Here is a 23,018-nt window from a genome sequence, read left to right as displayed (position 1 = left end):
ACAAATATGCAAATCCCTTCTTTGTTGACAACTTTCCATTTTTGTTCTTCTAAAACTCAGTAAATGTTCTTGCCTGTACCTGTGTCGTCAGCGTGCGAAAAATCATTGTAATTCAAAGTTTGCATCTGGCCACTTATGGCTGTAATCTCCAGATGTGTTCTTGCTCTGCTTATTTTTAAATCGAGGATGCTTTCAGGGAGAGACTTGTGTAAACTTGAGATGGTATCCCATAATGCACTTGTATCAACCAGCAACAAGCACTGGAGGAGAAAGCTCTCAACTCAAAATTTGAAATACTGTACTAATGTTCAGTTGTATAACTGAATGTAATTTTAAAGTTGTCTTGAGAATATAACTCTTCTCCCCTCAAAGCTGCAGTTGATTTATCAAGATAGAGCCTATTTGAAAATGTCCTCTACATTTTCAAAGACATGTGGGTCTAGTGGGAATTAACCCTAGGGCCTAAACTATGTTGCTGTTCCAGCAGCAGAAAAAGAACAAACTTCATGCTCCTGTTCTCTGAAGTACATTGTCCCGAGGAAGACTTTCCGAGTCTAAACCTTCATGACACAAGTCCAAATGTTGCATATATGGTACTGAGAAACACCCTCAGCCATGCACTGATGCTACGTTTGATCTAAATCATTGTCACCATCACTTGTTAATATCATAAGAGTGAAATAACATCACTCTTTTCTTTTTCTAACTACCAGACCTAAATTGAAGCCCTTCCAATTTTTCTGCAATCCCATGTTGGTCTGAAGTGCAAGACAATGTGTATATAAAAAAATAAAGACGATAAGATTATGGAAGGAAATAAAAGTCCAACTAAACTAGTACCATCATCAATACCATCACAACTTTTTCTAATTTGAGGTTGTAAATTATGTGGGGACAGTAAGAAATTAGTAGTTGTAATACTTTTGACATTTTTCTTTTTTTTTTACATGTATGTGTATAACACTGCCTTGAAAATAGGTACATGTTCAAAAATATAAAAATTCGTTAATGTCAAGGTCCCGATATTTGGTCCCACAAAAAAAAAAAAAACAAAAAAACAAGAATCAGATCTTCCCAGCTGCAGTATGGAATTCCAGGAGCAAAGTTCCCAGCACAGAGTTAAATCCTGCAGGTGTCCGGTGGTTCACATGAAGTGGCAGAAATCCTGCTGATTTTCCACCGTGACTGAGCTCAGATGGTGGTGTGATTATTGACCTGCAGCAGAGACAGTCATGCAAATCATGTGCTGACAAAAACAACAACAGCACAGTAATGAGATCAGACATCAAACTCTGTTTAACCACTGTGGAACCGCTCACGTGCAATGCATGTTTGATGTAGGATTGTAAAATGTATGCAGCCCCGTCACAAAGGTTGGGAACAATGTTTTTCATAGACTCAAAATTTAAAACAAAGAAGAAACAGGACTTGGCTGTGGTATCTTTCAGCTTCACTCGCTGTGCTGATCTCATCATTTTAAAGCCCACTAAAGAATGACAATCATCATATAGCAGTCCATTCTTGAAAAAATACATTTAAACGGCAGCAAAACAAAATCATGGCCGTAAAAATGCCGATACGCTGTCGAGCACAATGAATTTCTCTCTGGTCGACCACCCAGATAGTAATTAATGAAAACAGAGCCTGCAATGCACCTAATGTGTAGCCACAATGCGACAGTGGAGAGAATTCAATAGACATAGATCAGTGAAAGGTGCTGATCGCTTGTTCTCAAACTACACAGTACACAAAGGAGCATTTGTGTCCCACAGGCACTTCATCTTAGTTCATATCGTGACTCCAGTGGGCCAGCCTGGTTATGGCTCCCCTGGGAGCAGAGCAAGATTACTGTGATCGCTCTCTGAATTTACCCTCGAGAAGCATCATGTTTCCACATGCGATTCAGTAGTATACACACACACACACACACACACACACACACACACACACACACATACACAAACAAACATATAGTCTTACCATGAAGAAGGATCGGAGTCAATGGTTACTTGTCTTCAATGGGAATGACAAGAATACAGGCTATAACAAAAAGAAAAACCATGAAATATTCACTCCACACAGCTGATTCATTACCTTCACAATAATTATCCTATTAACACTCTTACCTTATGGTCTCCCATGCAGAAATGAGGACCTATCGTGTTATAGACAACACTCTTCTCATCATCGCCTCTCTGAAAAGAAGAATTAGCTTCTTGAGCTTTTTTATATGAACAAAGTGGGAAAACAACGAGACTTTAGATCTGCAGCATCTTAACATTTTAAAAAGAAATGTTAATGAATGAATATAGACAGAAATATACTGTCTATTTTCCATAATTATATATATTTTTTACTTGCTGCTGAACAATGTGAGTTTCCCATTGAGGGAGAAATAAAGGATTATCTTATCTTATCTTGATTTTGACAGTACAATCAAGAGTAAGCTGTAAATAATTCACTTTATTAGATAGAAGATTAGAATTCAGGATTTGGTGTTTTAAATTTGTGGCAGCAGATGTTTTATCTATTAAGTTAATTCACAAGCGATAATAATCTGATGTTTGGTTAAATGTTGCAGTTGCATTAAGCCTGTGTGACAACATATCCTTCACCGTCATCTTAAACTCTGTTTTCTGTGAGCTTTTAGCTGGAAATCTGATCGTATCGTGAGGAAGTACAAAGACATGTGGTACAACGCGCAGGAAGTTATGACTGACCCCGTGGATGAACTCATGGGCAGTGTGTGACATGAGGACACGATCACACCAGGCCGGACAGCGAGTGTTCATATACTGCGTTGGTTTATTGTAGTCCTCACTGTAAGGATAGCTGTGCACGAGACAAGAAAAGAGGTGTAAAAAAAACAGCAGAATTGGACACATTTGATTTGCAGAAAGTTGCTCAGTTTTACCTGGGTGGAAACTTGATGTCTTCTTCCCTCATTACGTCATGAAAGGCTGCGATTTCTTTGTCGTATTTCAAAAGCTGAGAAATAAAGGCATTACTGGAAATGTCAACACTTAAAAAAATAAAGCATGAATTGAGTGAGAACGACGTGTCTGTGTGTGGGTGCATCATTTTATTTTGAACTTATGATAGCTCTTTATTTCTCATGACAGTTTCTCATCTAAGGTCTGTTTCTTAAGAGTTTCTCTTCGGCCCTCAAAAGATCAGTTCTTACTGCTCTGCCGTTGTCCTCTCTGAAGACTGCCTGGTGCAGGTATTCAAACAGCTTATCCTCGATGTGAAGCAGCACCTGCAGGAGACATAAAAGGCGATTAAAGCGAAAGCCGGGTTTTAGATATTCATCAGTTAATGTCTTAATTGTCTTGCTGTTTTAATCACCTGGTGGTCATTGTCTTTTTCTTCGCATATGATTTTCTCCACTTCATTACTGCTGTCCTTTTTCACTGTCTGCACATCTGCTTCAATGGACAGATGCTGCTCGTGGGGACATGAACACAGGAAAAGGAACATGCCAAAATGGTAAACTGATACACCATGATTTGTTTTTTAAACTTTGAGATTTGTTGTTACAGACCTGGACAAGACTAAGAGTGTCCAGGCGGAAGTTAAAATCTCCAAACAGGAAGAAAGGCAGAGTGGTGTAGCGATTGTCTGATATCCTGGAGGGAAATAGGAATGTCAGGTATCTTTTGTTCTTATAACCCTTCCTTTCGGTGTGCACAAAGGTCACATTTAAGAGTCAATTATGAAACAATGCTTTTTACAAGGTGGAAAAGGCTGTAAGAACGGGTGACATGACCCAGTGTGTGTTCTAATCATGTACTATTCATACAAGTCATCTTTTAAGAAGCCTTAAATTGCACTTTAGTGTAATTCAGAGTGTAATTTAAACATTTGTCAGCCATATATTTTCAGCCACATGTAGCTACCTGTTGATGACATATCTGAGAGCGTTTTTGCGGTTGGCTGAGTAGATGGAAGGACTGGAGTTGCAGGCAATGAGGTTGGAGGCATCATGGAACAGATGGATGTTGACCAGGTCTAGACCTCTGAAGTGTGCACGCACACACACACACACACACACACACACACACACACACACACGCGCACACACACGCGCACACACACAGGTCAGGTAAAGAAGGAAACCAGGAAATGATCTGATAGCAACAAGGCCTGATCAGATTCAGTGGGTGAGTCCGTAGGCACAAGTATGCAGTTTAGAGGTTTTTTTAGACCACCTGATATAGTATGCTGATTAATTAAAAATGTATCCTGATTCTTGTGATGTTTTCTAGTGACCTGGGTCTTCGCAGTTATATAGATAACCATCTATATAAAGTTGATAAACAGTTGATTCCCAAATTTCTGCCACTAAAGTATTCAAAAATTTTTTTTTTTTCAAATTTTAATCAAAATTAAAAATGTTATATCTTGACCTTGACTTAGTGGGTTCAATTAAAATTTTATGGTTCAGCCATTTTATGTCTCATGGAGGTTAACTCCCCCCCCAAAAAACGACCTATGAAAATAATGTAATTATGTTGCAATATAATGTATCAACTACAGGTGTCAAATTAGCGTGCTAATTGCAATTAATTAATTACAGGCATATTTAGCCTTTTTGTTGTTTTTTTTTTTTTTTTAATCGCTTAATCTATTTTTTAACCTCTAACTTTACTTTTTCTGTTTGCGAGTTGCTTTATTTTGAAATCTGTGTTTGTGCGGTGGGCTTTTTGTGCTTGAGTTGTGGGTGGAAAACAATGGTCAGTAACACCTTGAAGTGGACATTGATTGGCTGTCACTGTGTTTAGGTTTGTTTAACATGCGCTGGTGGGATCCCATTGTAGCTGGACAGACATGGGGGGGGGGGGAGTAGCGGAGAAGAAAAGTGAAAATGGAGGAGCATGTGAAAGTTGTCGGTCCAGAGAAAGGGGAATTAACATTTCTAAAACCCCCCGACGGCACCATTGATTAAGGTAGATTGATATACCGGTAAGTTCTTTGTGGAAAGGACTTTGCTCACCACCTAAGCAGCTCAAGTTTAACCACATAAACGCAAAGCACCCGGTCGCGAGCGCAGCTGCAGCTAACGTTAGTAGCAACGATGTTGCCACAGCAACGCTCTTCCCCAAACTAAACTAGAGGAGATCATCCTGCACATGCCCAAGTCTGCGACCGAGAGGATGGCGAATGTTCTTGCCAAGTGGATGTAAATAGTTGGACTGCATCTGTTCAAGTCTGTTTAAAAAAAAAGACTTTATGAAGCCACTTTTTTTGTTATACATCAATGTTTTGATCTGCCACAATAATGTTGTGAATTTAAAAGGAATACACCTCAAGTTGAGAGCTTTTCTCAGCAATTTTTAGGTGAGATTAAAAAAGATTAATTAATTACAGATCTTAATTAATTAAATCACACAATTTTTTTTAATCGCTTGACAGCACTAGAATCAACCATACTGACTGATATATTAGCATAATTTCTTGTAGGAAAGTTATATTAGCCTTATTTTTGGTTGAAATGAACAAGTCAGGCTCTTTAGCTGTTAGATAGTGATGTCACACGTTAAGACACAATTAAGCAGCAGGACTAACTGTCTGATGTCAGAGATACTTAAAAATTATTGAAAAAGTTCTAACACTTGGCTCCTTATGGTTGAACCAGAAGAAAACATTTCTTGAAACCTGTCTGGAGTGATCACATGTGGCAGTTTTGTGTTAAAGCCAAGCACCAACCATCTCCCTCCTGCATGGAGGCTCATGCAGAACAAAAAACTTCAAACTTTAGAGCAGAAATAAACATATTTACAGTATGGTTTACATTGTTTGGGGAGGGGGTGCCTTATCCTGCTGTAAATGACTGACGCTCGCCCCGTGGATATTTCGACAGGATGGACGGAAAGAGTAGGGAGCAAAGCTAACTTTGATTGGCATGCGGTGGGCGTGTTCCTGTCGGGTTCCCAAGCAACTTGGCTGCCCCCCCCCCGGGCTACAAAACCGGTCTTCAGAAACCAACGGCTCACGCGACTCAATGCTGCTTTGTTTACAGTCTGTGGTTACAGCATGCCTTTTTTATTTGTACAGTTCACTTCCTTAAACAACCAAAACTGAAAATGAGTGGTGTATGTAGGTGTATGTTACATACTGGTTGTGTATGATCCACCGGGTCCTCATGAAACCTTTCCTGGACCACTTGAACTGAAAAAAAAAAAAAAAAGACAGATTATAGCGAGTCACTAAACAGCAGTGTGCTGTGTCTTTAAAGGACGGAACTGATAATTATCGATTCTTGCAGATAATTTATCTAATCTCCCTGTCAGACCAGGCAGACAGCCCTAGCAGTCCCAGAAGACTAATTTGTCTCAGCATTTCTTTAGTCCCACAATCACTCCTTCCCACAACTCCCCATGCACTCTTGCATACATACTCACATCAGGCCAGAAATTCTTTGGGAATTTTTCTTTCTCCACGGTGGTGACCCTGTCTAGAGCGCCCATATGCTTGTCCTGCCCCAACACTGCTTTAAAATCCTTAACTGTGAGAGGGAGAGGCAGAGCAAAGGTGGTGACATGTAAAAGAGTGAGAAAACATGCAAACAGCAATCAATAAACTGGTGTTAACCTCATCAGAGCGGCATACGTGATGAGAGAATATATAAATGGGCCATTAGACTGTGTTTGGTGAACGACGATCGGCTTGGGCCACACTGCGAGTGGCAGCTCTGGGATGTTTATGGTTCTTCCATAAGCTTTTCTGAGGAGCTTTTTCACACCTAACGTGACTGGACTATGCAGCAGCAAAGAACAGCTCCACTTTAAATTCCAGTTCTTTGCAAATATGTGCCTGGGAGAGCGAGCCATCAAACTATCATTACACACAGGAACATCTTAAAATTCCTTATCTAAAAAATAAATAAATAAAATAAAAGTGCCAGCTCCTTTCCAAGTCATGCAACCGCTTTCTTTAAGCTGGAGGGCATCTATTAAAACTGTGAGATGTGCAGTGCGATAGTTTTCCATGGGATTTAAAACTATCTGCATTGAAACATTAATTGATGCGCAAAGAAACAATAAAAAAAAATGAATGAAAGTGTCTAGATGAGGATTTCTTTTACCATTAAAGTCATACTGATAGACATTTTTCAGTGTCTTGTGGATGAAGTACATACTCCCCAAAGCCTGCAAAGAGAAGACAAATTTTTTAATGTGATAAAGAAGTCAAGGAACAACACAAGTTAAACTGGTCAAAGAACCAAAATTCAAGAATTTTTTCTACATATGTAAGAAACGTAATAACATGACATTTTAACTTTGATGGTTATGTTACTTTTCGTTCAATCTTTATAATGAACTCAGCATATTTTTATTTGTTTGATCCACCAAGTCAAATAGTGACTCCAAAATCTTTGTTGAAAAGTGTTTCACATATATTTTGATTTTCTATTGCTGGCCTTTAACTTAATAAACGCTAATAATCTATTAATCAAAACAACTTATTTTACCCTTTCACAGTAAATACTTGTAATGAAACCAGAAACCAGGAAAGAATCTCAACAGTAAAGTTAAGTAACTAAACTGTTAGCCCTGTGTTGAACAAGACAAAGTATATTTTCTTTTCACAAAGACACATGAAACTTGAATAAAAATGTTCCACATGAGCGTTTAACTGTGCAGCACATCCAGATACAGTCCCTCATACACACACTTCAGCGCCCAATCATCCCTGACATGGGGCTGACAATTTTTAATGTACTAACTGCCTGCTCCACTGATCTGATTAATCATGCCCTGTGAAATCAATAAAGACAGAAAATTAAAACCATTTAAAAGGTATTAAGCAGTAGGCCTGCTGTCTGCCAACACTGCCGCTATGACTGGGAGTCGAAGAAAAATCAGCCGGCAGGCGGGGGGCTCGGGGTGTGACGGACCGCTGTGCGACACCCCACCCCTTCACACACTGACACACACATACTCAGCTGGAGCATGAGAGATCTCTCCCTGAAGAGATCATTTATCTTCAGTGCCAAAGTCATCCTCATTTAATAAAATGGAAGTGTCGCCTTTGTCAGCTCCAGTGAACTGCAATTAGTGACCAACTTGCCCAAACTAAGGTTAGAACAAGCCTGAGGAGTCTGAACGAGCAAGAATCTGCAGAATATTTATGACAAGTTTTAAAGAAAGTCATGCTGTGGTTTCATTTCACAGCTGAAAAGCAAATATTTAATTATTTTCAGGGGATTCAAGGACTATAATTCAAAACCTACTTCATGTTTGAATCGTAACAATTTTATATACAGCAAAGCATACATGCACACACACCCAGATACACATTCTCCTGCACATACTCTGCCAAACACCTATCTTCATCAATCAGGTTTGGTCACAGTTTAATAAAAAAATATTGACTTTCAAGTGATTTTTTATCAAAACACCATTTATATTGGGAATGCATACATGTCTGCCCCCCTCTGCTTCAGCACCCCCTGTGAAAGGAGAAACCCCCCAAACTCTCTCTTGGTTTTATAACTGATGATCTGCAGCCAAGAAGAAACAAATTGAAAATCAATGCAGGTGGCACAGCCGAAATGAGAATGAGGCATTAGGTGGTGTGTGTGTGTGTGTGTGTGTGTGTGTGTGTGTGTGTGTGTGTGTGTGTGTGTGTGTGTTTGTGTGAGTGTGTGAGAGAGGGTGCATGCAACCCTTTCAGGACAAACAGTGGAAGGTGCCAACATTAGAGTGCAGAGGAAACTTAGTCCCAGCTGTCTTACAACACCCTTCTGACCCACCAACACACTTAATTTATCGTGTACAAATAGGCTGAGATCAATAGTTTTAATCTAGAGTTAAATGTATTGACTTTGGCCTGTCTTTCTCACACCTGGCCGATGACTTTCCCCGCGCACTACTTCACGCACCCCCAGTTCACAGATGAAGCTATTGACCCCTAATGTCAAGCTTGCCGCGTGAGGGTATCACCTGGGAGGAGGAAGGGTTAATAGTTTAAGAAATACTCAGCTACTTTTCTGTGCTTGAGGTGAGTTATTCCAAACAGGAACTATGTGGGGCAACCAAGAATACAGTGCAAGACAGACACCAACGGGTTTCCTGTTTAGAAACAGGTCACACAAAGAAGGCTGGACTCAACAAACAGCCTTTATGTCTGATGTAGAGGTTGAGGCTGCACCCAGCACCTGGACAGAGTCCAACAGCTCTATAATGGCACTTAAGTAGCTTATAAACTCAGAGAGCAGCAACAGACACATCTGTTCAACAATAGATGGCGTTAAAAAAGGCAGCAGAATGAGTGACTTAACAAATCTATCTTTAACTTTTTTTTCCCAGTACCCATACTGTGTTGACTACAACATTGTTTCACACTATAGGTATGAAATATATTTCTCTTGCAAAGGTCTGTGGCTTTCCATGTGTCTGTACGTTGGTGTTGAAGTATGAAACTAAAAAAAAGAGAAAACTGAAAAAAAGATCTGACTGTAACGAAGCGCTACAAGTGTAGATACATTTTTAGTACCCTTTCTGTTTATTGAAACAATTTTTCTTTTTTTCTCTTATTTTCTCCTGAAATTTTATTTATGAAATGTGGATATGAAATATCCACATTCTTATGTCTTTAATATGTGATCAGGTAAACCTGGATAGATTTGTTAGCACTCCTAAAAATGACCATAAATCTCTGCCATATAGTCATGTTTCAAACTAGTTGTTTAACCATCATTAGTATGACATGAACTCGTGTGGTTTGGTATTATTGGGAGTGGCAACGTTCAGGGTCTCGATGTCTAAATCTGCAGCCAATTGTTTTCTCTGCTGCCCTGACGACTTTTGCACATCTGCCGTACCCCCCACACAGTCCACATGTCAGCACACTCTCTATGACAGTTTTAGAAGGCAAAGGAGCAGATTTTGTGGGAGATGTTTTTTTCTGAGAATTCTCAGAAAATACATCCTCTGTTGTGCCTTCTTCAGCAGTTCCTTGGTGTTGGCACTCCAGGTCAGGTCCTGCTCCAGTTCCATCCCCAGAAACCTGAACACTGCGACCCTCTCTCCACACAGAACCCACCCTTCTTGCCCAAGATGAGTCCGACCACTGTCATGTCATCGGAGAACTGAATGATCCTGTTGCTGGGGTGGTTGGGGACACAATCATACTGTAAGTGTAATGGGTGTGGAGGAGTGGGCTAAGCACACAGTAGGGCTGCACGATTAATCGTTAAAAAAAAAAAATCGCGATCTCGATTCATGCTTGAACGCAATCTCATTTCCAAATGACGGCGATTTAAAAAAAAAAAAAAAAATGTAAAGATGGCTGCATAAAAAAAGGACTAGGCCTATGTTCTAGGTTGTTGTAGTCCTGTCATGGTCAATTATCATGTTGTCATGTTTGTTATATTTTGTTAATGATTGTGGATTACATTTGGAGAAACATCTACCTTTCTCATCACCTGACACATATTGCACATAAATATTGTTAAAATTGTTATTGTTAAAATTATTTAAAGACAAGAGAGATGTTTATTGTTTTTATGTTCAATGTCAGCTGTTACAGCAAAAAGCAGCCAGAGGAATAATTTGTTGCCTCAGAACTACAGGATCTATTACAAGTCCCCTTTCTGAAAGGGTGTTCAACTCAGGGAGGAACAAATATTGTTCAAAATTGTTATTATTGTTTAAATTATTCAAAGGTTTGTGTAAAGAAGACAAGAGATGTTTATTGTTATTATATTTTTGTTCAGCTGTTGCAAAGTTAAAGTAATAAGTGCAATAAATTTTATATTGGAAAAAAATCGTGATCTCAATTCTAAGCAAAAAAAATCGTGATTCTCATTTTGTCCAGAATCGTGCAGCCCTAGCACACAGCGGCGAGTAGTGGAGGTGTGGGGACCCAGTCTGACCCTCTGGGATCGACCTGACAGTCCAGCCCTGCTGGCAGGCAGGCCATGATAGAACTCCACACCAGTTTCTCAAAGCACTTCATAACGATGGGTGCGAGTGCTACTGGGCGGAAGTCATTCAGACTGTTGGTGATGGATGTTTTTGTCAGTGGGACAATGGTGGAGGACTTGAGGCCGGATAGAAGGAGTTTGGTATGGTGGCGACTTTGTTGCATCTATCTTAGGGAGGTGTGAACCTGTGCAGGATAGTATGACGTCTCAAGATTATCAAGGCATCCTGGATCAAAACATACTGCACAGTGTCAGGACGGTCAGTATCAGTCACAGGTCAAAGGTCCACCAACAGGATAATGACTAAAATCATACAACTAAAGAAAAAAAGAAAAAAAAGAAGAAGAAGGAAAATCCCTGATTAAAAAATGTAATGATCTAAATCCTTCCAAGCATGAATGGAAAGTAGAAAAGTGCAGCATGGAGAAAATCCCTTCAAAACCTTAGACTATTGCAGCAGTTTACCCAAGTAAAATAGGCCAAAATACCTGTTGACAGATGCAGACATCTGACAGTTTCAGATTAATTTGCACAACTTCTGTCCTTCATTACCTGACAAAAGGCAATGATGGACAACCTTCTGTCAGTTAATCAGAGATAATGTGTCCACATATGTATTAGATCATGTTTTTTAGATGGAGATCAGTCTGTCAGATCAAATTTATTCGGTTGAGGTTCAAAACACTCTCAAAAAACAACTTCAAATAAATAAATAAATACTTCAAAATACAAATCTAGAGGGAGTATATAATATGTAATTAAGGCTCTGTGTAAAACATTGAATCTACTTTCACAACATCAATTCAATTTCTTAAAAAGAACAAAGAAAAACAACCTCTAAAATGACCTCAGTATGCAGTCAAATGGTAGCAGTATTGCAGCAAAAGCAACAAATGATATATCGGTAATTGGGATGGTCAACTGAAGTCAAAATTATTAACATGAGCAGTTGGTTTTCATCCAACAATAATGTGCTTCAGCCCCCACTGATGCTTCATTCAGGTGGAGGATGACTCCATCTTGTGGACGGACGGTGAAACCACTATTTAAGAGGTTTGCCTGGTTCTTACCGTGAAGCTGTCTTCTGCTCGGAACTCATTGTCCACATAAATGCAAACTCTGTCAAAATCTTTCATTTCCTCACTGGACTCAATGTTCCTGTGAGGAGCAGAGACCACAGAACAATCACCAAGACAAAGAGAAAAAAAAACTAATTTCTTTAGATAGATCATTTTTAATGATGCAGTATATTAAACTCGACAGCTTAGTGGAGGTTCAGTAGGAATGATGAGAAGTAATATTCAAGTTATATTCAAATAAAATTGCCACACGCTCCCTTGTTTTCTTACTCATATCAAGCTTAACTAAATAGTTGTGTTCAGGGTCAATAGGTGAATATTAAAAAAAAAAAGAAAAGTCTTGACATGATACACCAAGAAATTGTCAGGTTAAAAGACGATACGTTAGTGGGAGTTGCAGTGGTCAGCATGGATTATGATTTGCATATGAATCCTACCAGAAGAAGTTTTCTGCATTTCCCATGTTGACCATATAGTCCTTTCCTCCCACCTCCTGGAAGTGCAGGGCGATGAACTGTGGCTTGTACTTATGGATTGTCTGTCACAAAGCAAAGCAGAGAGTCTGAGCCCAGTGTGCAGGTTTGCATTAGAGGTGAATGAAAAGAGTCAGCATTGTGGTACAGCATAAATATATTACCGTTGTTTTTTTGGTCAAAATGTTTTAAGAGTTAGAGATGCACCGATCGATTGGCAACTGATCGGCATCGGTTTTGATCGGAGATCGGAAAATAATCAATCAGTTCAAAGCGGGCCGATCAGATGACGTTTACAACAACAAACCGCCGCCAGGGCGTGTGTTCCCTCATCTCAGACCCAGGTGTCCTAAGGGGGCGTGGCCGTCTGTACAAAACCTCAACACTGAAAATGGCGTCGCCGGTATGGGAGTTTTACAATGTCCGAAAAGGACAACAAATTTGCAGTTTGCAAGCTGTGTGCAAAGGAAAAACCCAGAGGAGGAATGTTATAAAAGAATTTCAACACAACAAAGCTGATAAGACATTTGAAATTTTCTCACACAAAGGAGTATATTGAGTTGCCAAAGTTTACTAGGCACTACTTTAAGGCAGAGACAGAAAAGGAGCAACGCTAACTCAGCAGAACGTAACAGAGACCTATAAACGACAGCAAGAAAAATAAAGAACTACATCGTAAGGTAATGGATTCATACGCCTTGATCATCAGCCGCTTTCTGTTGTAGAAGACATCGGGTTTAAACGCGTCGTTAGCCGATCGGATCCGCGGTACGCGCTGCTGAGTCGTAATTATTTCACTGATGAATGTCCGCCGGAGTTATACCAGAATATATACAGCCACATCCAAACCCTAACCTTAACCCTTATGCAGGACGACAGTCGCGTGAATCGGCTTCACGAGGGACATTTGGAGTTCCAGAGTGAAGAGTTTCCTCACACACGGCGGATGCTTTCACAAAGCTTAATAATTCATAATTAATTTTAAGATCTAATTCCTCTTTCCACAGGAAAACTAAGGTTTATAGTTTACAACTTGTATCAACGTTTAGAGAGTAACATGTCTGCTGTTGTCTGTGTTGCTGCACATGTTGTACATAATTATTACCACAGGAAAGCTGAAGCTAGTAAGCTACACTTAGTCTTTGTAAACTGAGTCTAAGTCGTCTCTAAGAGTCTCTAGAGTGTGAAATATTACATACTGCCTCAGCCTGCAATAAAACAGACAATTCATGATGATACTTTCTCATCTCCTAATTTTTATACCTAATAATACAATGTCAGTGTTGTATACATGAGACACACTATTGACGAATCTATGGATTTCACGCTGTGATCGGCTATATCGGGATCGGGAGATACTGATTTTGGAGATCGGTGATCGGCCCTCAAAATCCTGATCGGTGCATCTCTACTTAGAGTTATCTTTTTATTTATGTCCTGTGGGAGGTTCTCTTGTGTTATTGCTACGTTTCTAGCAAAGTATCAGTTTTTGGAAATGTGAATTGTTAATATTGAGCAGACCAATATAACTACTGCAAGATGCTCAACCTTACCTTGTACAACTCTTGCAGCCATCCAGTTTGAATTTCCCCCACCTGCCAAATGACAAGGAGTGAAATCATCAGTCATACACGTACTACCTGTACCTACATTTATTGCAGACAAACTAGAAAAGGATTTATAAATGTTATACTATACAAACTTTAATCATTTTAAGCAAATAACATTTCAGAAAAACAACAGCTTGACAACAAAAACAGAGCTCCTAATCAAATAACAAAGACAAAAAAGCCAGGCCAGGTTTTGTTGTTTAAAATAGTGCTTATACAAATGTCACACCATGATCTCTTGTAAGAACGACACAAGAGAGGATTTTACAGCCTTTTGGTGAGAACTGGTACTTCTGATTGACCGTGAACCTCACTGGTGAACCGCTACGTGGTTAGACAGTGTTTACAGACAGCCTGTAGCCTGCATAATAATTATGTTTGTTTTATGAGCCTTATTCTGCATTACAAAATCTGGTATGGATTTGCAAACGATTTGATAAGACCAGCACTGAGCTCACTGGGTGCAACAAGGGCAACACACAGTCAAAGAAAGAATTCACTATAAAAACTTCAGCAGTTGATGAAACCAGGGGTTGTTATGAGACGTAGGAATGCAGCGTATAAATCTGTTCAGAAAACACAAACCTCCCAAGCTAAAGTTTAAAAACTTGTAGAGGAGAGGACAAGACTCACTCAGGAGAAAATGTCTATTTGCAGAACACACAGCTGGGTTCAATACAATAATGGTGACTCATCCAGTCAAACAAGCAATATTCCATCTGTCACATCGACTCTACAGTCTTCTGGCATCACTCATGAATATGCCAGTAATATTATCTTCTATTGCATTTGTATAAAATATACACTTTGTCCTGAGTTCCTTTATTTGTTCCATGAAGAGAATTATTATAAACCATAAAGCTGGACATTAAATGACAGAACGACATATGGTCCCCAATGTTTGAGAGAAATCTCTGAACTACAGCTTTAGACTTAAAATTGTACACCTTTAATTATTTTAGACATTGGCATGAATCTAATTTTCAGCAGCTGCTTCACAGTGGTACCAGAGATTATTATAAGGATAACTGGTTACTGGACAGCTCGCAAGCCCATGGAGGCCCGTAGAGAACATGCAAACTCCACACTGAAAGACTCAAGTCATCGTTTGTTCAGGGAACCAACAGCACTAACCACCACAAACCAAACTGCTCTCGTAAAAATTATTAATCAATATAATAAGCAGGGAAACAGTTTCAAAAGTAACACCAACCAAAGGGGCAGATATGAACAAATTTAAGATTTCGTGGGTAAAATAATTGGATTCAGCTGCTTTGTAAACATTGCTACTTATTTTTGTTGTTTTGTTTTTTTCTACTATAATGCTCTGTTATTATGGTCGTGGCTTTACAGTGAAATTGTAATTCAGTGAAGTATTTTAATGAAAGAAATAAAATAATAACAACAATAATAGTATAAACAATCTATCCATCCATTACCTGTACTCACTTATTCCTATTTATGGTCATGGGGATGGACTGGAGACCACGGACAGATCACCAGTCCATCGTAAGGCCAAATACAAACAACCACACACGGCCAATTTAGAATACCAATTAATCTAATATACATGTTTTTGAACTGTGGGAGAAAACCTGAGTACCCAAAGAAAACCAATGCAAGCACAGGGAGAACAAGCACACAGAAAGACCCCGCCAGGATTCAGACCGGGAGCCTTCTTGCTTCGAGGCAGCAGTGCTAACCTCCAAGCCACTGTGCTGTCTATTGTATAAACCAAAATAATTTAAAAAAGGTGAGATAATAAGGAAAAGCAAGTAAGAAAATTAATAAGAAAAATAAATACACAGCACTTCTAACATTTACTGGGACTTCTATTTCTTTTCAGACAAGATGAAACCAAGATATTTAATTTTGTTTCTCATAAACATTTAATTTGTTAATATTCATCCAGTTTTGCAATTCAGGTCTAAAACATAAAAAAATGTTTACCGGTACTAGTTTGCTATTGCCTTTTACAACTCTTAAAAAACATCCTGCTATTGTTAATAATGTCTTTGTGTCTTCTAAATTCTCTGCACAGGGGACGGATGAGAACCGCAGGCCTCCCAGTCCAGTACCTATGCTCTCTTCTTCCTCAGCCATGGCTTTGCATGTTGTTTTGAATGTTGTTTTGCATCGTCTTTTTTTCAAAATGCCTGGAAAAGGAGTGGTCTGGATGTTTGTGTTCATCCTGGGTCCAGCGAACAAGGCATCAAAAACAGACAATTAATTGATAAATGTGTGATGAGCTCATGATGCCTCTGAGTCCAGGGATGTCAAAGCCGTCTCTCAACAAAGGAAGGCTGCTTTTTTGCACATTAACGTTTTTAATATACATTTGTGAGTATTGGGTCCATATTGTAGTCCTTGATAAAAGTTTCCCAAAGTAATCTCTTACCCATATATGGCAGCTGTTGAATGATGGCTCTTGATACAGTGCTGCCTGAGGGATCAGGGATCACAGGTGTCAAGCTTAGACTTGTGATCTCTCATTATGCACAATGACATTCCTCCATAATCCTGGAGCAATTTCAATGTTACTGTCCACTGCAGGTGTTAGTGCTGTTATGCAATGTAGAAGGAGAATAAGCCAATCAATTTTCCATTATGCTCTCACATGACAAAGTGGAGATCTTCTGCCAAATTTTGCTCCTCAAATACTCAATCACCTACTGAGATCATCCATTTAAAAAGGTTATTTCACTCCCTTGTTAGCATTAGTAATAACCTCAATGCAGTCAAACTTGATGTATAGTAAGAAGAAGTTTAATTGACAAGACTGGTTCATAGAGTTTGCAAAGATAGTAGATGCAAGAATGCAAGAATCAATTTATTTTTTCTCAATTTACTTTATATGACCCCGACTTTTTTCAAGTACAGCATTGTAAATAAAATTTTGTAGATGGATGCGCCATGCAACAGTTGATAATACTAAAATCAATGGCAAAAAACCCAACTAATGTTTCAGACCTGGGGGTTGGTAGTCTAGTGGCTACAGAGGTGGGCTTGGGTCTGGAAGATTCTCCAGGTTCAAGCCCCAGAATGGCAACCAAGATGAACCACCTTCGGCCCCTAAGCCAGGCCCTTAACCCTAATTGCTCGGGTTTGTTCTCTCAGATGTAAGTCGCTTTGGATAAAAGCGTCTGCTAAATGACAGTAGTAGTAGTAGTAGTAGTAGACCTGCTCAGTAGGGTTATGAGCTGCAAAAATATTAGATTTCCACCTTTTAGGGATTTATTATGGTCGTTTTTGATCTGAATGTATAGAATGTAGTAACATCTAAAACTATCATCAACTGCCATACACCTTTCCTTCCAGGTTTATGACAAAACTAGTGGAAATTGAGGAAGTTAGAAAAAGAAAACAAGGAGTTTGTAGATATTGCTTCATTTAGATGTAACAGAAACAAGAATTTATATTTTACATGTGCCTCTACACCAGAATAAAACTAAGTTATTATAGTATGTTGCACTGAATATATTTGAGCTTTTCTAACATGTGAACTTGAGTTACAGTTAGTCCAGAACTATCTTTTTTTGTATTATACACCACCACAATGGATGTAAAATACAACAGTTAAGTTGTAGTCAATGTTTCATTTTTATTTCCAGAGGTTTCAGGAAAAATGGCATTTGCCAATTAGGAATTACAGCCATTTTTAGTTACTTCTATAAAAAATACTTGGACAAAGTGACATTCTTGTAATAATTGGATGAAAATATTTTTCAGTCAGTAACCGCCTGAAGTCTGGAGTCCATAGGACATTAAATCGGGAGTTTCCTCCCTGGAGATGCTTGGCCAAGCCTTCACTTCATTCAGCTTCAGCCGCTTGTTTGTGGGCTTTTCTATCTTCAGTAACTGCAGTAGAAGTGTGCTCTGAAGCTGAGATCAGGCAACTGACCTGGTCATTGAATAATATTCCATTTCTTTGACTTTAGTGTAGAAAGTCTTGAGTTCCCTTTGCAATAATTCTAGGATCACTGTCTATCAACAGTCTGAAGCTCTGTTCTGTTGGTTTTGTAGCATTTGGAAAATATGAGCAGAGAGTACAACCCAATGCACATCAGAAATCATCTTTCTACAACAATCAACAATCACATCATCAATAAACACCATCTGTTCCACTCACAGCCACACATGTCCATGCAATAACACGACCTCCTCTGTGTATAACACATGGTAGTATGCTTCTGATAGTGAGCCTTTTCTTTCCTTCCCCATACTTTTCTCTTCCCATCATTCTGGTAAAAATGTCTTGATTTTAATCAGTTTCCTGTTTGTTTTTGTTTTTTTAGATATTTTCTGACAAAGTCAAATTTTTTTTTCCATTTTTAAAAAAATTTAATTTTACTGCTTGTTTAAACGCTCTGCAATCACATTTCTGGATTGTAGATTTTTTTGAGAACGGTAAGCCCTTCCTCTCCAGAGTACCCTTGTGATGCTGCAAAGTTTTTTCTTCACCAAAAAAAGGATTCTGTGATCATCTACGTTAGTTGTCTTCCATGGTCTTCCAGGCCTTTTGATATTGTTGAGCTTACCAGTGCTTTCTTATTAAGAATGTAAAAAACTACTGATGAGGTTAGACCTATGGTTTTTGCTCTCTCCCCTATGATGTTGTTTCAGGATAATGTTGACCTTCACCATGCACCAAGATCGCCATTGACTTCAACTTAGTGGTCAAACAGCTGGAAAATACCAACTATATATATTTCACCACCAGACCAGATATCTCATCTCAATCTTTCTTGAAATATGTGGCCATGTCATTTCTTACCAGTAAGTGTGTCCTAATACTTTCTACTTAATGTCATATTTTTGTAAAACCTCTTAACTTTGAACTGGAACTCACACTTTGATCACATCTTGATTGTTTTATTTCAAATACATGTGGTTATATATAACAGACAAAATCGTAAAAACGACATCACTGTCCAAATGCCTCTGACCCTAACTGTACATTTCATTTCAGTCTTCCTCCAGTTTCATTAAAAAATAAATAAAAAAAAAAAGAATAAAAATGTTTGGCAACTTAAACTTCTAGAAGTACTTAGCCAGCTAATAGTCAAGTGGGCCACATGGCAGTCAAAAAGACATAAATCACAAACTCTTAGTAAGTTAAACAAACAATGAGGATTTCCTGGAAAAATGACCCAGTGTGCTTTGTTGGCAGTGTGTTCCAGGATGTCACGACATTCAAATACACTTATGACTGAAACAATCTGGCCTCCTCCAATAATAATTCATGGCTGGCCGACAGCTTACAATATGATAAAAGGTGTGAGGGAAGCAGACGGTTAAACCTACACTGAGCATTAAGTCCAACAAGGTTCCTCCAGCTTATTTAGAGCGTGACAAACCCCCAACAGTCCTGACTCGAGTGCACACTTTAAAAAAGGCCAGCGCCATTTAGTGAAATATGTTGCCACATATCCGAGTAGGAGATTCTGAAAGGTGAATCATTTCTCACTCAGCAACAATCCCTTATACGTAATTTTTCAATTTGCATGTCTTACACAGCAGCCTCTGAACTGACCTCCAACTTAGCTGCAGAGTAATACAGTCTTCTGCCAGATCCATTCATGTCACCAGAGAAATGGGTTTGCATAGTCCATTTGCATGACAGATGGATGCAGCTCAGCTTTTTTTTTTACATGAAAGGCACTTCTCATCACTTTGGCTACACGCAGAGACCTATTTATGCACTTAATACAAGTCAGATCTGCACTTACCCACTAATCCAGTCTAACTGTAATATATACACGTTAGATAACAAACTGTCTGGACATAGCTGCACAGGCTCAGTGATAACAATATCAGGGAAAAAGACTGCTATAGTGGCAGGGTGTCTCTTGACATGACACTCAGGTTATCCTGCACTGTAAAAGCAGTAGGATTTATTTTATGTTTGTGCTTAAGATCCTGTTCTTATCCTGAGTGAATGTCCAGGAGTGTTTGTTTATAGAAATAGAGGGGCCTAAGTAAATAGAAAAGCTCAACTCCCCTGGTTGAGATTTTCATCTGTTTACGTATCTTCCACAATGGGATCTTACATGCTTTCATTGGAGCAAGCTCTGGCAAACGGAAATATGGTCCAGAGCCAAATTTCCATGACCGCAAGAACCCTCCTCCCTCCCCGCAACATCTAAAACTTTTGTCGAGCCAGCCCAGGCCAAAACAAAAGTACAGGATATTTAGACGTGTTTAGACAAGTTAGATAACAAACTGGCCAAATTGAATTATGTTGAAAATGTTATGTTACTTTTAATTTTGAGCAGACAGAAACATCTAAGATAGTTGCAATAATGACAACTTAGATTGTAGGAATAAAGTGATACACCAGAGACGTAAATGCCGTACTTTTTCATGAGAATATAATTAAACAGTGTACTGAGTAATACAGATTTCCTGGTGCTAACATTAAAACAGTGATTCTCGCTGCTTATGAGTTATTGGATCAGAGATGGTTACATGAGAGCATACACATGCGTCAAATTTAGCCCTTAAGAGGATCTGAAAGACCACTGCGGTGCCAAGGATGTTGACTGAAATGAAAACAAGCACATTGTTGACATTCTTCTAGGTCAACAAGACATCTGGGAATGAGAGGTCTGGGTTTCACTAAAATCTGTGCCTCTTATTTTATACCATTATCTAACCAGGAAACTTGGCCAAAAAAAGAAGCAAACCCCTTTCTCCAAGAGTCTCAAAGTATATTCTCAATATGTCTAATTTGTTTTTTCTTTCTGGAAATCTTGCAGTTATACACGTTCACTGATGTAAAACTTTTTTTTTTTAAGGATTAAACTGTGCATATTTGTTGTCGATGTGACGTTTTAGTTTATAGTCTGAGGAGACGCACAGGTGTGAATAGTTTATTTTAACAAGGACACGGTCACGTGAAACGTCAAAATGAATCAAGCTGGCCCCTTTTTCTTGTCCTCAACAACAGCGGAAGAACACCTCTGAGCGGAGGCATGTTGCGGTGAAGATTGACACACAGTTCAAACGAGTTGCAGAAACTTTGAATCAAGGCGCGCACAACATCCTACAAGTGGTTGATTTATGGTTCCGCGTTACACCGACGCAGAGGCTACGGTGGCGTACAGTGCCTAAAAGGTATTGACATTTTCTTGACTTGTAATTCAAATGCTTTTGAATTGGTATTTTATGTAAAAAAAATAAGTAAATAAATAAAAACTTGAATAAAATAATCTAAATCAGTAAGAGAATTTTAAAAAAAGGAAAAAGAAAGCATGGTAAATGGCTAGTTTGTGCATATATAAATATATATTTCTTCCTTTTGCTTTGAAGCTCATCAAGATGTCGTGCTAGGTCCACCTATGTTTAATATGCATATGTATTTCACCTTTTACAATGAGTAATATCACACTACATCAAACCAACTGGTAGGAATTTGGGTGTTTTATTTGACTCCGGTCTGCGTTCCGGCTGCGTTCCATTTACCTCGGAAGTCGGAACTCGGAACTGGGAATAACGTCACAGCCGAGTTTTCAGCGTTCCAGTTACAAAGTAGGTAAACAAGTTTGTATGTATTCTGTGTTCGCATATACCACATAAAAAATGTAAATTACACTATAGCAGCATATATATGCCGAACAATATTTGTATACGACTGATTTAGTGTGACCAAAACTAGAATGAAGTGCTACGACTTTTTACGGAGCTCTCTTCTACTGTTTACAACCGGGGCAGCCATCTCGGAATGTGAACTCGGGGGTGGTGAAGACTCTCCCACTTTCCCAGTGGGAAATCCCACTACGAGGGGCGTTCCAGTTGAAAACTCCAACTGGGAACTGGGAAATCCCCACTTCCGAGGACAAATGGAACGCGGCAAAAGTCCACCTATGTTTAATATGCATATGTATTTCACCTTTACAATGAGTAATATCACACTACATCAAACCAATTGGTAGGAATTTGGGTGTTTTATTTGACTCCGGTCTTTGTTTTAATGAACAAATTAAGAAAGTATGGTGCGCGTGCCGCGTAACCTACGCCGTAACCCTACGGCGTAGGCTCAATTTAACGCGGAACCATAAATCAGGCTTTATTAGGCAGTGCAGCCCAGTTAAACGCGGTGAACTTGAACCACTCACTCCTCAGTGGAGCCTAATCCTCTTGACAGCTCTGCTTTGAAGCTCCCCTTATTATTATTATTGAACTTTCACCAGTGTACTTACATTGTCGAAGAGGGAGCCGACGTTGGCGGAGACGAGCAGCACATCAGTGAAGGATTCCATGTTGAGCAAAACCGAGGAAACGTGCTGGGCCCACGAAAAGCAGCTCTGCGGGAGCTTAAAAATAAAAGGCTTACGCGTCGAGAGCACCGAGTAGTTCAGTTCTCACGGACCAGCATCTCTCTGGTTTCTCGTGGGGCTGCGGGGCTGCGGATGGCGGGCTGTCGCATCAGGTCGTCATCGTACACCGGAGCGGCGCTCATCGCCCAAAGCCCCGGGAGCAGGAACACTTGGTTTTTCGACATGCGTGGATTCCCTCTTCTTCTCCCCCCCCTTTCTGAGTTAATTGGACTAGTGACGTCTTAGCGGGGCTAAGAGAGCCAGGAGGACGGAGCATGTGCCGCTCAGACAGCCGGAGCAGAGCAGCCAGTGTTGGGTTACGACCTCCCCACGCCCCGCCCACGGGCTGCACTAACGATTTAAAAAAAGAAAGAAAAAGAAAAAAAGAAACTTTTTTCTCAAAATACAGTGGCGAATAAAAATGTAGATATATATAGATTTATTTAATATGTGTAAATATATAGATTAATATTATGGAAATAAACATGTTATATATATATATATATATATATATATATATATATATATATATATTATAGATACAGTATTTATGTATGGGTATATCTCTCTAATATATATGTGGATATATAGTTATATGTTGATAA

At 39.2% G+C, this 23,018-nt stretch overlaps 1 protein-coding gene across 1 annotated transcript; it reads right to left on the bottom strand.

Moving 5' to 3' along the window:
- Positions 1–467: 467 nt before the first annotated feature.
- Positions 468–22,718, bottom strand: inpp5l (inositol polyphosphate-5-phosphatase L). The gene is made up of 16 exons (XM_061728868.1): positions 22,297–22,718; positions 14,039–14,080; positions 12,450–12,550; positions 12,004–12,091; positions 7,088–7,151; positions 6,405–6,508; positions 6,119–6,171; positions 3,900–4,019; positions 3,545–3,629; positions 3,349–3,444; positions 3,185–3,259; positions 2,915–2,988; positions 2,721–2,832; positions 2,127–2,195; positions 1,981–2,040; positions 468–1,215 (listed from the first exon to the last, which is right to left on the bottom strand). The coding sequence occupies exons 1-15, from the start codon at positions 22,354–22,356 to the stop codon at positions 1,999–2,001; spliced, it is 1,185 nt and encodes a 394-aa protein (XP_061584852.1). The 5' UTR covers positions 22,357–22,718; the 3' UTR covers positions 468–1,215; positions 1,981–1,998.
- Between the last annotated feature and the right edge of the window lie 300 nt (positions 22,719–23,018).

Source organism: Cololabis saira, chromosome 9 (assembly GCF_033807715.1).
Source record: "Cololabis saira isolate AMF1-May2022 chromosome 9, fColSai1.1, whole genome shotgun sequence".
Lineage (NCBI taxonomy): Eukaryota > Metazoa > Chordata > Actinopteri > Beloniformes > Belonidae > Cololabis > Cololabis saira.
The sequence above is the reverse complement of the archived record's forward strand: the minus strand, read 5'-3'. Positions and strand labels throughout refer to the sequence as shown.